At 41.2% G+C, this 14,180-nt stretch overlaps 1 protein-coding gene across 14 annotated transcripts in view; it reads right to left on the bottom strand.

Moving 5' to 3' along the window:
• The window catches only part of Bcas3 (BCAS3 microtubule associated cell migration factor), a 479,995-nt gene that overhangs the window by 279,008 nt on the left and 186,807 nt on the right, over positions 1-14,180 (bottom strand). For 8 of the 14 annotated variants that reach the window (XM_087910149.1, XM_087910146.1, XM_087910147.1 and 5 more), the window contains exons 17-18: positions 8,252-8,296; positions 151-275 (exon numbers count right to left, since the gene is read on the bottom strand). In XM_087910149.1, the coding sequence (XP_087766275.1) occupies positions 151-275; positions 8,252-8,296 (170 nt within the window). The remainder of the gene's footprint in view (positions 1-150; positions 276-8,251; positions 8,297-14,180) is intronic. The other 6 variants (XM_087910150.1, XM_087910151.1, XM_087910159.1 and 3 more) reach the window with 1 other exon arrangement.

Here is a 14,180-nt window from a genome sequence, read left to right on the forward strand (position 1 = left end):
GACTTGATAGATAAAAAGAAAGAAGTGGACTTAATTTTATTTTAGTAAAAACTATTAGGCTATTAGTCATAAAGTCATCTAGAAGAGTTGCTCACCCCGTATCCTCAGAGGCGATGCAACAGGGCAGCTGAACATTAGCAAATCACGTACCTTTTTCCCGTTTCAGACCTGCGTTGTTTGCAAACCACGACCTGGAGGTCCCAAACACTGCAGCAACGCAAAACTCGCCACCCATCGATTTGCTCGGTGAAATTTGTGGAGGTGGTTTGACTTTGCTTAAAAAGTAAAAGAACATTTAAAAATTACCATGATGAACCACAGTCTTGTATATTAGGAAAGATTTTTTTCCCAAAGTAAGCCCTACCCCTAAGTATTGAGGTGCTACAACCCAGTCATGCATTCCCTCAGAGAACCACTGATCAATGGAATGAGACGGTGCAGGAGATGAGACCGAAAAGATTCCAAAGTTAAAGGGTCTCGGTGAGAGAGCTGAGTGTGGTGGCACACACCTGTGATACCACCCAAGGCCAGAGGGATACTTTTTTTGTGTGTCTGGGTTCCTTGGCTAGCCTTGGTAACTAAATAAAATAAAACAAATTGCTTTTGAACTAGGTGCTGGCTTCGGAATTACAGTCACTCCTTTCAGATGGCTAACATTTCAGTGGAAACTTTCCAGTGGAGGAACAGACACATTTCCAACATTAACAGTTCATTCTGAAGTCAGGACAAGAGACTACCATACAGTACATGGAGACAGCATGCGTGGATTAAGGATGACTCAAAATGAAGCCTTGGTGCTGCCTGAAGCCCCGCTCTCTGCAGAACCACACTCTGGAGAATCTAATGCCATGTCCTATTGCAAGTAGAGTCAGACGTCTTCCTGGCGGTTGGATTTGTGAAAATGACTTATCTATTTTTCTCAGTGGAAAGACCAGGATGAGCTAAATACTGAAAGCTTACCAAACACAATCTGTTCTCTCTTCGCTGTGACTGAGGATGTATGTGCTAGCCACTGTCACTTCAGAGACTTCCACTAAGAACCTGCTTTCCTCTGCTGTGCACAATACAATTCACGTCCTTGCCTTCTACTTTCAAGCTTTCATTGTCTTTGAATTCCTAAATTTCTGTTCTCTTCTTAATTAGCAAATTTCTCAAAGCTAACTATCCATTATACAACTATGGCCCATAGATTACCTCTCTAATTCCCAGCCCAGAATATGACACACGGGCAAAAATGTCAACGCCGTGAAGCTGGGGCCCTGAGGCTCAGCTTTGCACTGAGTCCTACTGGGAACCAACGTGACCACCACCTTCTGCCCTTGCCTCACTTTATCTCATTACCTCCTACCAGCTGTGTTGCCATGGGAAGATTGGTTTCTGGGGTCCAGAAGAAACCTGAACTGGAATGACCCAACACTTTTCCTTGAGTGACTAACTTCCCACTCAGAGCTCTGACTACCAGAATGCATGACATAGATGGCAATGCCTACTGTGTGGGGCTGGGGACTGTATTTGCTCTCACAGCATGGTCTCCAGATAGTAAGACCACTGAGCACTACTCAGACAACTGAGCAAGTACTAATGAGGCCCTATCCCAGATGTCATAAAGCAAAAGTTTGCCACAATCTGTGCAAATATAATTTTTGGAGCCCCCTCCCTGACCCGGCAGATTATGCAGTGTGTTCTCCTACTGCATTAGAGAAAGCAAGCCAGGCTCTCGGGGGCAGGGCCTGCACATTTCCTAACACAACACACATTCCATCTAAAGCTCACAGACCTCGCCTATTTTTCAGATAACGCTTTAGTGACCTCACTTTACCTGTCCCTGTGACACCTGAAACTCTTCAAGATCTAATTTCCTGAGATTTCTGTGTGGGCACTTTTCAGAGAGAGAGACAGAGACAGAGACAGGGAGGGAGGGAGGAAGGCTGGAACAGATGCTGCCCTGATTGGTCCAGCTGAACTTCCACTTTGAAAAAAATCTATGGTAGTATACACAATAGTGCACAAAAGGACCATTTCTTTCACTCATTAATACTCACTGAACACATTGTTCCCACTAAATACATCCACATAGAAAATATACGAAATCAAGTGTGGTCAGTCTCTCACAGAAGAAAACAATATTGCATCGGTCTTTGAAGAATGGTTTATGTGATGCCGTGGATGTGGTCCCCCACTTCCCTTGCTGCACAGCTGTTCTGCCAGTGACCCACCAGAAAGGCAATAGCATCACCCTTCCTCTGACACTTCAGCATGTGCGCCCTCCCAATATCTAGGTCACTGAAAGTCACAACTAATCGTCTGGAAGTGAATCTCCTTGTGTATTTCCTCAGAGTGTGTGCTGCTCTTCAACGCCTCCCAGTCCATCGCTGAATGACTAACACATGGCAGACAAGCTCCTGTGGCGGTCATCTGTGATGTGCCCCTGGCCACTATGGCCCTGGGGGAAGAGGAGCGAGAGAAACCACTATTTGTGTGTGTGATTGTATGTTCGTGTGTGGACACCAGCAAGGCCGGTGACGTCCTCTATTGCTCTCTACATTGTAGTTGTTGATGATGTCGTTGTCACCATTGCTATTGCTATTTTACTGACAGTTTTCCCACTGTCAACTGATAAGCTAGCCAGCAAGACCTGGGGATCCATCTATTCTCCTCACCTCCCACTCGTTCCCCTCCCCGGGCTGGAGTTATAGACATTTGATACCATGCTTTTTATATGGGTGCTGGGGATCTAAATTCTGGTCCTCTTGCTTGCATGATCTCTGTAGTGTTCACTAAAGAGTTTCTTTGAGAATTGTTTGCAACTGTGGGTCTACACTATCAGGAGCCAGTCACGCTATAATGTACAAGTAAGCTTCACAGAAACAAGTTCGAATTGGCAAATGACTGGATGAGACTTTGTTGCGGTTGGCGTTACTTAATCATGTAACAGCGAGCGCTTGTGCCATTTCAAGAGAGAATATATGGTTCCTCTGAAAGATTTGGGCACACTCAAAAATAACACCAGGACAAAAGACTAGCTTTCTTAAAGAATCAAGAAACGCCAAAAAATTATAGGGCATCAGTGTATCCTTTGAGAACATTCTACGCGTTTATCATCTTACATTTTAGCAAGCCTGGAATCAGCAACAGCTAAACTTCATTATACTTCCATAGGCTTCACATGGGTCCATTCTGAAAGCCACCACCAACACAGCACCATTTTATACAAACTCAAATGTGTTATGAGCAACAACATCCTATGGTAAAATTGTGTTGCATTTATGAAAAAACTATTACTTTAGTCTTATATTTCATCAGCTATCCTTTATCCAGTGATAGGAGACCAGTAAACCTCATAAGTTAAGAAGTCAATTTGAAAAGATATTTTTTAATGCCCCTCACATACCACAGTGCTGAAGAGGGGAGAGAGCATATTTGGGGGAGCTAGTTCATATCGAGTTATTTCCATCATCAGTCTCCATCTGGCATGATTTTGTCATTTAAGCAAAATAGAAACATAAAAATATGTGCACGCATGTATAAATCTTACAGAGAAATAAAAAGAGATAATGTAATAAAAAAAAACCGCTACTTAGAAAACATTTTTTATGTGTTCTCCTTAAAGCTAGACATTTTAACTCTGGCTCCATTTGCTCCTAATCTTAATTTTAAAAAAAAATGTAGAATAAGCCTTGTAGAACCAAAACGATCTTTCTTCTCATGCATGTATGCAACAGGCTACACACGAACCTTTCCACAATGAGCCAGAGTATTTCTACTGCAAAACACCCTGCTGTTGACAGAAAAAAAGAAGAAAAAAAAGGCAGAGAAAGAGGATACATAAGTAAGAGAAGAGAGGGGCAGCCCTGTAAATCATGTGGACGTTCAGACTGCTCACCTGACCTGCACGGGGAAGACTGTAATGTTAACCTCGTTTCTTGTTTGTGCTCAACACCATTCTCCTCAGAAGGGGTCTCAACAACAACAAGCCCCAGCACAGGCCAGTTTAAGAAGGTTTCCTGTGCATAGGCAATGAACTGCTCTTTACCGACTTAACCTTACACACTTATGCTATTGATAGTACAATGATTAAAACAGTACTTCCATTTTAATTGCTGCACAGAAGTTTAACTGCATTGATTATATGGACTCAGCCGTGAGTTTAAAGGAGCACACAGGAGAACACAGCATGCACACTGACAGTTTAAGAGACACAGAGCAGAACACAGCAGTCCCGCAGATGCCTCTTTACTACATCGAGCGCTTGGATTAACTTTTTAGCAAAACATGAAAGAAAAATGAAATAAATACAACATTTGCCAATCGTGGCAAAATAATAATCATAAAATACCACACGCACTAAACCCTTCCTAAGGAACCGGGAGAAAAACAGAACACACAAACACAGAGCGAAATAAACACAGCAGCAGTTTAATTCTCTCTTCGCCTAAGAAAGCGCTTGAAGAATCTGAATCATTCTCACTGCAGCTCACCTGTATCCCAGCGCTTCTCAAACGTCTGGAAAGTCTTAAGAGCCCCCCATCACTATCTAGATTAACACTGGATTTCTCTTGCCTGTTTTGCATTCGAATGCAAACCAGAGAAAGAAAAAGAAACAGAAACAAAACCCTTCTCTCTAGAGACACCTGCATTTTAGAAATAAAGGACGGTATTCACGCCCCCCCCGCCCCCAAATAACTGTGCCATGCACCACAGAGAGGAACTGAAGCTGCAGCAATGGGGGGGCACACTCGCCCAGGATGCTGAGAGAGGGGCACAGCATGGCAGGAGCTGAGACAGAAGCCAACTGTCAAACGTTAGAGTTTGAGTGGGAACGAGCACTAAGAATTCCAACGGAGAGAAAGTACCTGAAAATTCTTGTTTGTTATGAGTTTTATTAGTTTCCGTGTGACAAAGCTTTCAAAAGAATTTAGAAATCTTCTCTTTCTCTAATTTTTTCCCTAAAACTAGACTGGAAAGGCAACTAGAATTACTTTATTTTAAACAATCAAAAACATGAATAATTATTTATATAATATTTATTATAAATTTACTTAGACTATGATATTATAAAGTATGCTTACTAGTTTAAAAGAGAAGAAAACAAACAGATGAAAGAGATCTCATCTGCACACATCACCTTGCAAGGGTGAAACTGTGAAGCTTTCAAATATGCTCAGAAGAACGCTTAGGAAAAACCATGTACTCCAATTCCACACATAAACTTTACTCCTTTCTTAAAGGTGACTGTACGTAACACAGGGGCAATTATTATGAATAAGGGCTATTTTCCCAGGGAACATAAGCATAACTGTGTGCTCTACACACAGACAACTCTGGGAAAGCACTTGAGAAACAGAAGGTAAAACCCAGGACCGCATGCACTCCAGCACAACACTGTTAATGCAGAAATCAAAATCCCTTAGTAAGTGGCCCTTAGGCTGAGGCAGGAGAACTTTACAAACTTTAAGGCCAGCCTGAACTACACAGTAATTTCCAGGCCAGCATAGGCTACAGTTTGGATGGATTGTCTCAACAAATCAACAACAAAAATTGGCATGGTCTCTCAAAACAATAAATATCCTACATAAACATATAACATGGAAAGTGCTGGAAATTCCTAGGCTGACAACTACTGTCAAAGATAGACTGCACCATTTCATTCCCAGCCTGCTGTGATATCAAAGGGAAAAACACTGCTTTTAAATGGTCTCATCTGAAACTGAATTAAAGACTTAAAGTCCTTTACTGAAGAATAATTAGTGCAAACTGTGACATACCAAAAGCAAAAAAACCTTAACTAACTACAAATGTTGTAACCCAAAACTAATTTCTGAGAATTATAAAAAATTAACATTTTAAAAGAAGCTATAAAGATTTCGTGTTCATCCAACATACATGTATTGTCCTGACTGAAAGAACTATAAACATCGTTAGTTAGCATGATGTTTCATTTTAGAGCCGTAAATAAGAACATTCTCGAGTTGAACGCTAAGTATCATGGAAAAACAGCAAATGCTGCGGAAACAAAGCGGCTCTCATAAACAACATGGAAGAAGTTGTCAAATCTATATTCATTTTGTTGCCTTAATTTGAGGTTTCATTAAGATCTTAATGGAAAAAACATGCACCCTGGTAATGTGGCGCATTTAAAAGGAGGACCTTTGAGTCTAGTGTAAGTGACTAAAAGCGAGTTTCCTAGGACCTAACGATGGCATCAAACAAACCACAAAGCGGTCTCTGGAAGACAGGCAGTGATTTAGAAGTCGACTATATTTCATAGATCCCTTTCTTTAATCTGGCTCTTTTAATCTTGTTTCAACCTCAAATCATTTCTAGTTGACAAGTGCCTTTGCTTAGCTGCGAGGAACACATAAGCTGTTGGGGAGCGGACTTTCCTTATTTAACACACAACATTTGTTAGTCCATCTTCAGCTGCATGTCAAAACTTCAGTCTGTATTAACATGCTGAAACTCTTTGCTTTGTACTTAGAATGAGGAATTTATCCTCAAATGGAATTTAATTCCACATTTAGTGCACAAAGACATTTAATCATATTTTGGATGTGGCATTTAAAATTCCCTAGTCACCCTAAGCCAGCAAAAATCCTTATATTTTACTGGTTTTGAGAAGAAATCTGATTTTAAAAAAAGAAAGATCAACTTTGAGAGGATTTGCCTCTGTGTATTATCAAGACAGCTTTGCAATCTCTGTCCTGTCCTATAGTAGAGAGGTGGATATTTGGTGGAGACTCTATCACCTAGCCCTATAGGAGAATGAAAACTTCCATTCCCAGGGCACAAGAACCCTGAAAATGTTTCAGGAAACAATACAACCATAAAAAGACTGGTTCATTTTGGAGAGACAATCTTATTACATGTCCCAAGCTGGACTTCAACTTGCTGTCTACTGCCTCGGCCTCCTGGGTGCTACAATTCCATGCATGCACTCGTGCCCAGATAAAACACTGGTCAGGTTCTAACAGAGCACAACAAACAATTCTTAGCAGCAGTTATGAGGACCAGAAAGATGTGAAAAACTGAAATACCTTCCACAGCTCAAAACTTCCTTTTTAAGTTTTTAAGAACTAGAGATAGTATGGTGTGTTGGCACACGCCTGAAATCACAGCACTCAGGGAGCCAAAGCCTGAGGACTCTGCAAGGAGGAGACAAGTCTGGTCCACACAGAGTTCTACACTAGCCAGGAGACCCTCTCGAGGCAAAGCACATGACCTAGTTTTAAGACAGGGTGTCCACCCAGCACCGCGGTCCGCAGCGGTTACTATTTAATGAGCCGCTACTATGCACCAGTGCCGTTGAGTACTGCAGTGTGTTTATCCATTATAGGCTCATTTCATCCTCACAACAAACCCGCAAAACAGACGCTAACGCTGCTTTCATTACATATATAAGGAAAAGAGGAAATGCAAGGCTCTAGGGTGTCTGAGATCACAGTGCCAGTAAACATAGGAGCTGGTATGTAAGAGCACATAGGAGTTGGTATGTAACATAGAAGCTGGTATGTAAGAGCACATAGGAGCTGGTATGTAAGAGCACATAGGAGCTGGTATGTAACATAGGACCTGGTATGTAAGAGCAAGGCAGCTTTATTCTAGAACCCCAATTCCTAATTACTTACACATTTTCTAGCAGATCCTCAACATATTCTAACTGCTATCTTCAAATGTAAATATGGAACACACTCTTCCTTTTCTGTGGTTATCATGCCCCAACTTTCTAACATAGCTCAACAGAATGTCATGGGTGTTTTCCTCAGAAATATGCATTCCTTTACCTTTTATTCAGCTTATTAAATACCTAATCCATTCAAAACAGAGTTCAACACAGTCCTTTTGGGACCAAATAAAATACAGTGCAACTTAGCCCTCCATATATTTGTACTTAAAAACAAACTCCGTTCTCTAGTATGAAGTATGGTAAGTGAGGAACTTCATATTCAAAGGCTCTCTCTACTTGTGGCTAGACCTTTCTTGTATTATTCACCAGCACGGTGACAGAAAAACAAAAAACAAATAAAAACAAAACAAATCTGGTTTTTATAGAAAAAAAAAGTGTTTTGAAAGACTCAGGTAAAACCAAAGAAACTGCTTTTTAAAGGTTTAAATGCCAACATTCAGATCTACTCAGCCAGTAACTTGGTGCATCTATCTGTGATCAGGCCATGCATGAAAACAAACTATCAAACAGTTACTTTTCGGGAGTACAGCAAATGAATTAGGCATGCGGGACCAAATGGGAACTCACCATGGAGCTTTTATGGAAAAACACCCCGCTCCAAAGAGATAAGGCCTTGGTGGAAAAGGGGGGAAAATGTACAAAAAATTAGAGGAAAACTCATTCAACATTAGTAAATACATGTATACTGTACTGTTACAGAGTATGATAAAAATAACTCAAAATTAATAATCAATAGCAATTCTGCCTATATGCTGTGGTAGAACCAACAAGTATGTGAGGTACGGAAACAAGGGCCTCAGTTTTCATAGAAACGTAGGTTTGAATTTTCTCTATTTCTCCCCCTTTTCTGGAGCACCCCAGCAGCACTCCTGCTTTAACATAAAATTCACGGCTGAGCCCTTAAACACAGACAGCAAATCAAACGGGAAAGTCAGATGGAGAAGAACGATTACTATGTGTGACACAAAGAACTCAGTGCTAACTAGAGATGGCCGGACTCTGACATCAGAGCGTTTGTGCTCCCCAGCTGCTGCTTCTAACCACACACTTCTCAAGCGTTTATCTGCAGTAAGCTGGAATGCATGTTGTTCTGTGGGTCACTGGCAAAAACGATGGAATGAGTTCTAGTTCTGGTTATAGCCCAGAACGTTAGCATAAAAACACAGCCTCCTCACCCGCTGCGGCTGGCAAAGGGGGACCACACTCAACTGTGGCTACAGCTGCATGTGTGAAATACCACAGGGGGTACAAACTGAGAATTCAATGGTACAAGTTATTTCTGCTTTAAATTCAGTCCCAGTTTTTAAGGCATGCGATGCAAAAATAAGACTTAGAAATATAACTATATTCAAAAAAATTTAATATGGCATCTGACATTTGGATGACATAAGAACTTGAAGGGGACACACATTACTAAGCTGCAGTTATTTCCTTTGTCAAAATTGGAGGCTGGGATATTAAGGGGAAAGATAATCCAGCTAATTAGTATTAATTTCCAAACAAACAGAGTACATTCCAGAACAAATTAAAGGTCGAGAAAAATGTCCTCACAAGAGTGAGCATGATTCTGGGGTTCAGAATGCAATAAATACAAAGGCAGACTGAGAGACACAGGCATTAAGAGAAGAGCGACTTCAGAGAGGGGGTGTGGCTGAAAAGCACTCTTGCAAGCTTTAAAGGTTTAGTTACTGGTAAGGACAGAACCAGTAAAATCAACAGTGGCCTTCCATCATTTTCCTCTGTGACCCACAGAATATTAACATTAAGCTGCAGAAAACAATGCATAAAAACAACATTGAAAGACCAAGTGGATGAAGGCAGTTTTTGTTTGTAAGACATTTTACTATTTTCTCGACATTTCATAACCATAATGCTTGGGTATTGCTACAGCACAAAACAAAAAATGTATTTTTTAAAAACATAAACCTTGCTAGGGAGTCTAAGTTGCTGAACTTACAAAATGTTACAAGTTAGGCCAATGTAGCCCAACTGTTTACTCCGTTATAGGACACTGAAGAAAAAGCTCTGGTCACATCTACTTGACGTCAAGATTTACTTAATTCTATCAGAACTCTTATGTCACAAGAGCTCGCTCTGTACTTTGAAAAACTCCTGAACTGAACAATGTCTTCACAACAAAGGGATCCTGTGCAATAATAAAAAAAAATAAAACGAGGATATGAAGGGAATTGTGTTGGTAGACAATACTCACCTGTTGTTTCAATTATTATAAGCAGAACCACCCCAAATATTCCAATACTCAGAATAATTCTGTTAGAAACACTGTCATTTAAAATAGTCCCATGGTGCCTGTGTGTAATCTGCAGGGCCTATGGACAGTCCTCTAACTACGCTCAAGTTGTAACATACAACAGAATTCTGATAATTGACAGGGACACCAAACACATGAATAGTCACAGATACACAGTTACTTGCAGGGTAAAGAACTTGGAAGTTTGTACCGAAATTGTCTACTCAGTCATCTATAACTTGAAAGACTTCTCCACTGGCTTCAAAAAACAACAAACAAAAATGGAACAAAATTTATCCGTTTCTAGATTAACAAACTAACAACAAAAGCCCACTAAAGACCCTGACACTCCCTACCTACAGAGCAAGCTTTCTGATTTATAAAACAGAAACAAGCTTCACCCCAACAAATGAAAAATAAACCTAAACAGACAAACAAACCCCCTGATTTCTTTCCAGGAAATTACAGCATGTTGCAAATGTCACCAGTCAGATACTTGCCCCACTGTACCATGGTGACACCAAGTGAGGCGGCCCTTAGCAGCGCCACAGTCATCTCTGTAGAGAACAGGGTCACAACTCACAGTGTAGCCGGCTGCTTTGGTTAAAAGCTGCTCTACCTCCAGCCAGAAGTGATCCACGGGCCAACAGCTCCATAGTGGGAGGGCGGCCGAAGGCGCGGAGTGAGAACCCAGTTTGGTATGTAGACTTGGCAAGCATCCAGCTCGCATTTGCCCACTTCTTGCCTGGTCTGGCAGATTGGACCTCTGCCACGAACATGTGAAAGATCTACCGACTCCAAAGGAGCACACTGAGTCACGCCACTGCTGGCTGGGGGTAGCGTCAGCTGCTCTTTTGAAAGGCTCCTGCTTAATCTTTCTTCAGTAGCAAAAGAATGAAAATATGAAGTCACAAAGTCCAGGCCCCTGATCCAGCTGTCTTCACCTATGACTGTCCTCACACACCCCGACACTGAAGGCACACAGCTGTGTGTGGGGTAAAGGTAGGGAGTGTATGAATTTGAATGCTGGCTGTATTAAGTAGTGAATTCAGATTACTAGAGATGGGTCTGAAGAATTCACACATCCAGCAATGTAGATGGGCGGAGGTGGCGCGTGCCATTAATCCCATCACTGGAGAGGCAGAGGCAGGTGGATCTCTGTGAGTACGAGACCAGTCTGGTTCCAGGACAGTCAGGGCTACATTGAAAAACCCTGTCTCAAAAAACCAAAATAGTGTCTTCCACACATGCACGCACACACCCCTACACAAAATTAAAAATAATAATAATAATAATAAAAACTAAGTTGCAGCAATTTGGTTGGTTCAATCTGCAGGACAATAGCTAAGTAAAATAATAGAAATCAAATTCTAGATTTTTAGAGATTTATTTATTTATAAGCTAATATGAAATTATCTGGTTATTAAGTCTCAAAGGAATACTCAAAACAGTATTGAACAGTACTTTAAACAGTAAACAGGTGGTTCAGGGGTTAGAGCATTTACTATACTTCCTGGGGACCAGAGTTCAGTTCCCAGCTCTCAGAGTGCCTGTGGCTCTGTACTGCAGTTCCAAGGCATCTGTTGTGAACACTTATAAACCTCTGTAACCTGATTCTAGTGGTAAAAGGTTACTCTTAAGACTTGTCCAATTAAAGGTGGTGCACACCTTTAATCTTAGCACTCAGGAGGCAGAGGCAAGCTGAGAGTTCAAGGACAGGCGCCAAAGCTATAGAGAAACCGTGTCTCAAAACACACACCCACACACCCCCCCCACACAAAATTGATTTGTCCAATCAATAGGTTCTGGGAGTTCCTGAGTGAGTGGCTTTCTTTGCCGCCCAGGCAGACGTCAAGCTTGTGAACCTTCCGCCTCAGCCTCCTGTGAGCGCTGAGAGTACACAGTCTATCAGACAGAACAACCCTCGTCTCCCTCCAGAGTTAAAGCAGCATCTGGAATTTTAAAGATAAATTCCATAAAGATACTCCATCAACCCTATCCTTCAGCTGATCAAGTTCTGTGACCAACTAAAACATGGGGTCAGAAGGGCTCCAAGATGCCAGGAACTGCGAGAAGAGAAAAGACCACAGCACATGGTACATACAATGCTCAAGGGAGGTGAGACATTTTAAGTTCAATTTAAAATTCATTCTAAAGGCTCTGCTGCCACTGTGTATACCTTCTCTTAAGCAAATGATGGGAATTCCTATTTCCTTCCCCATTGCTGCAAATGAGTCCTCATGTCATTTCAAACTTTTAATTTGTTCATTAACCGAATTTTAACTGTTCCCTAACAGACAGGTTAACGGCACTGGTGGTTTTCGATCTGCTGATCTGCAGGACAAAATGAAGCTGAAACAGACAGCTGACTAATTTGAGACATATTTGGCATGCCATTTTAAATTACAAACTCAAGACGTAAAAATTTTTCATTAGAAAAACATAGATAATGCTGAGGTTCTTCCATATGCGACAGAGGAGCGACTAGCATAGCATAAATAATGTCAAACTTCTGTCGACTGCTATGCCCGCTGACTTTCAATATGGTATACAGTAGACTTCTTTCAAATAAAAAATCTGCAGATTTAGAGCAAAATGCAATAAACTATGGTATGGTTTAAGTACTCTACTTATTTGGCGCAAAAGCTAGAAACTCAAACTATGGTAAATATATTGCACATGTAGACAAAAGCGCGCACACTCAAATGAAAACGCTCTTGTGATCATGCTGTATCTGGAACCAAACCCTCAGAGCAATACTATACAAATTTCTGGTTACAAAAGACAGAGACAGAAAGCGGCAAATTACCATGGGCTATGGCATACGGGGGTCTGTTACCAAATCTTTCCATCTGAACTTACTCTATAAGGTTTGAGGCTCAGATGAAAGTTTAAATAAACCAAGGTGAACGGGGTTGAACTGAACTAAAATAAGGAATGGACTTTACATTTACTATATGAAAATGTCATTTACTCTCAAACAAAAACTGATGACAAACTTATTTTAAAAATACCAGCTGCAGATATTCAAATAAATGCTATTATGTGAGAAACACACCTGTTTAATAAGTGTGGTTCAGAAGGGCTTAAATGGGACAATGAGATCAAAGATGTGCTGGGAATGCACACATCACATGTGAATTCTTCTCTTCTGAGGAACTCCCATAGGGCACTGACAATAAGTACAAGTGCCCGCATGAGAAGCCAGAACTACACAGCACTCACTCTGTCTTAAAGGCTGGGGCCCACGGTTTCAAGATATTCATGAAGAAATGAGGACATGAGAAGGTGGGGAAAGAAGAGACTATAAACACATTGGAAGATTGTGGGTTCACTTGCAGGGGGCTCTCACCAGCTAAGAGCAAGGAAGTAACTTCATTCTCAAATTTTATAGTCTTTGTTCCAATGAAACTGGTTCAACCTCATTCTAGCATAAACTGTTCCCTTTTGTGTCCACAAAATCTACATACATCATCTTAGATTTAAAACACATAAAATACAACAGAAAATTAGTTAGTACTTAGCACTTGAAATTAATCGCTTTTGATTCAATTGAATCAAATGCTTTTAATAAACTGTACTACAGAAACCTCATCTCCAAAAGACAGAACAATCCCTACTTCTCTCTCCCTTGTAACGGGGAATCTTTCTTCCCTCCCTCCCTGGATCCCTCTTTCCTCTCAACCTTCCTGCCTGTGGTACTGAGAACTGAACCCCTAGCCTCACACATGCAAAGCAAGTGCTCTTCCACTGCCCTAAAGGTCCTTTTCGTCCTTCTCTAGTTAAAGACATGATGATGTCATGAGGGGCTTTCCAATCCTCCTGTACTAGACCAGCAGAAAATGGACGCTGTTTACATGAGTGATGGCTAAAGTCAAATAATTCCTAGAACTTCCTTTGCCTCACCCAAACCCAGCGTGTGAGCTAAGCAGCAGCTGCTGCCATCAGAGGCCTTCTTTCCTCCAAGGGGTGCTCCAAGGTATTCAACAGGAAGCTGTAAACACAGCTGTCTTCTGCCATTTGTAGCTGTACTGGCCTCGTGTGTGCAGAGGAGAGAGACAGATGGTCTCAACACTGCACAGGCTTTTGCGAACATATATTTGTAAAAATAAGAGGGCAGATGTTAGGCATGGTAACGACACATTTTGTGTCCTGCAGAGTGAAGCTGAGGTTTGTAAAAAGACAAATTTTGTATCCTGCAGAATGAAGTTGAGGTTTGTATCTCAAACAGGATGTCTGAACTCC

The sequence above is a fragment of the Myodes glareolus genome, chromosome 9, assembly GCF_982192425.1.
Source record: "Myodes glareolus chromosome 9, mMyoGla1.1, whole genome shotgun sequence".
NCBI lineage: Eukaryota > Metazoa > Chordata > Mammalia > Rodentia > Cricetidae > Myodes > Myodes glareolus.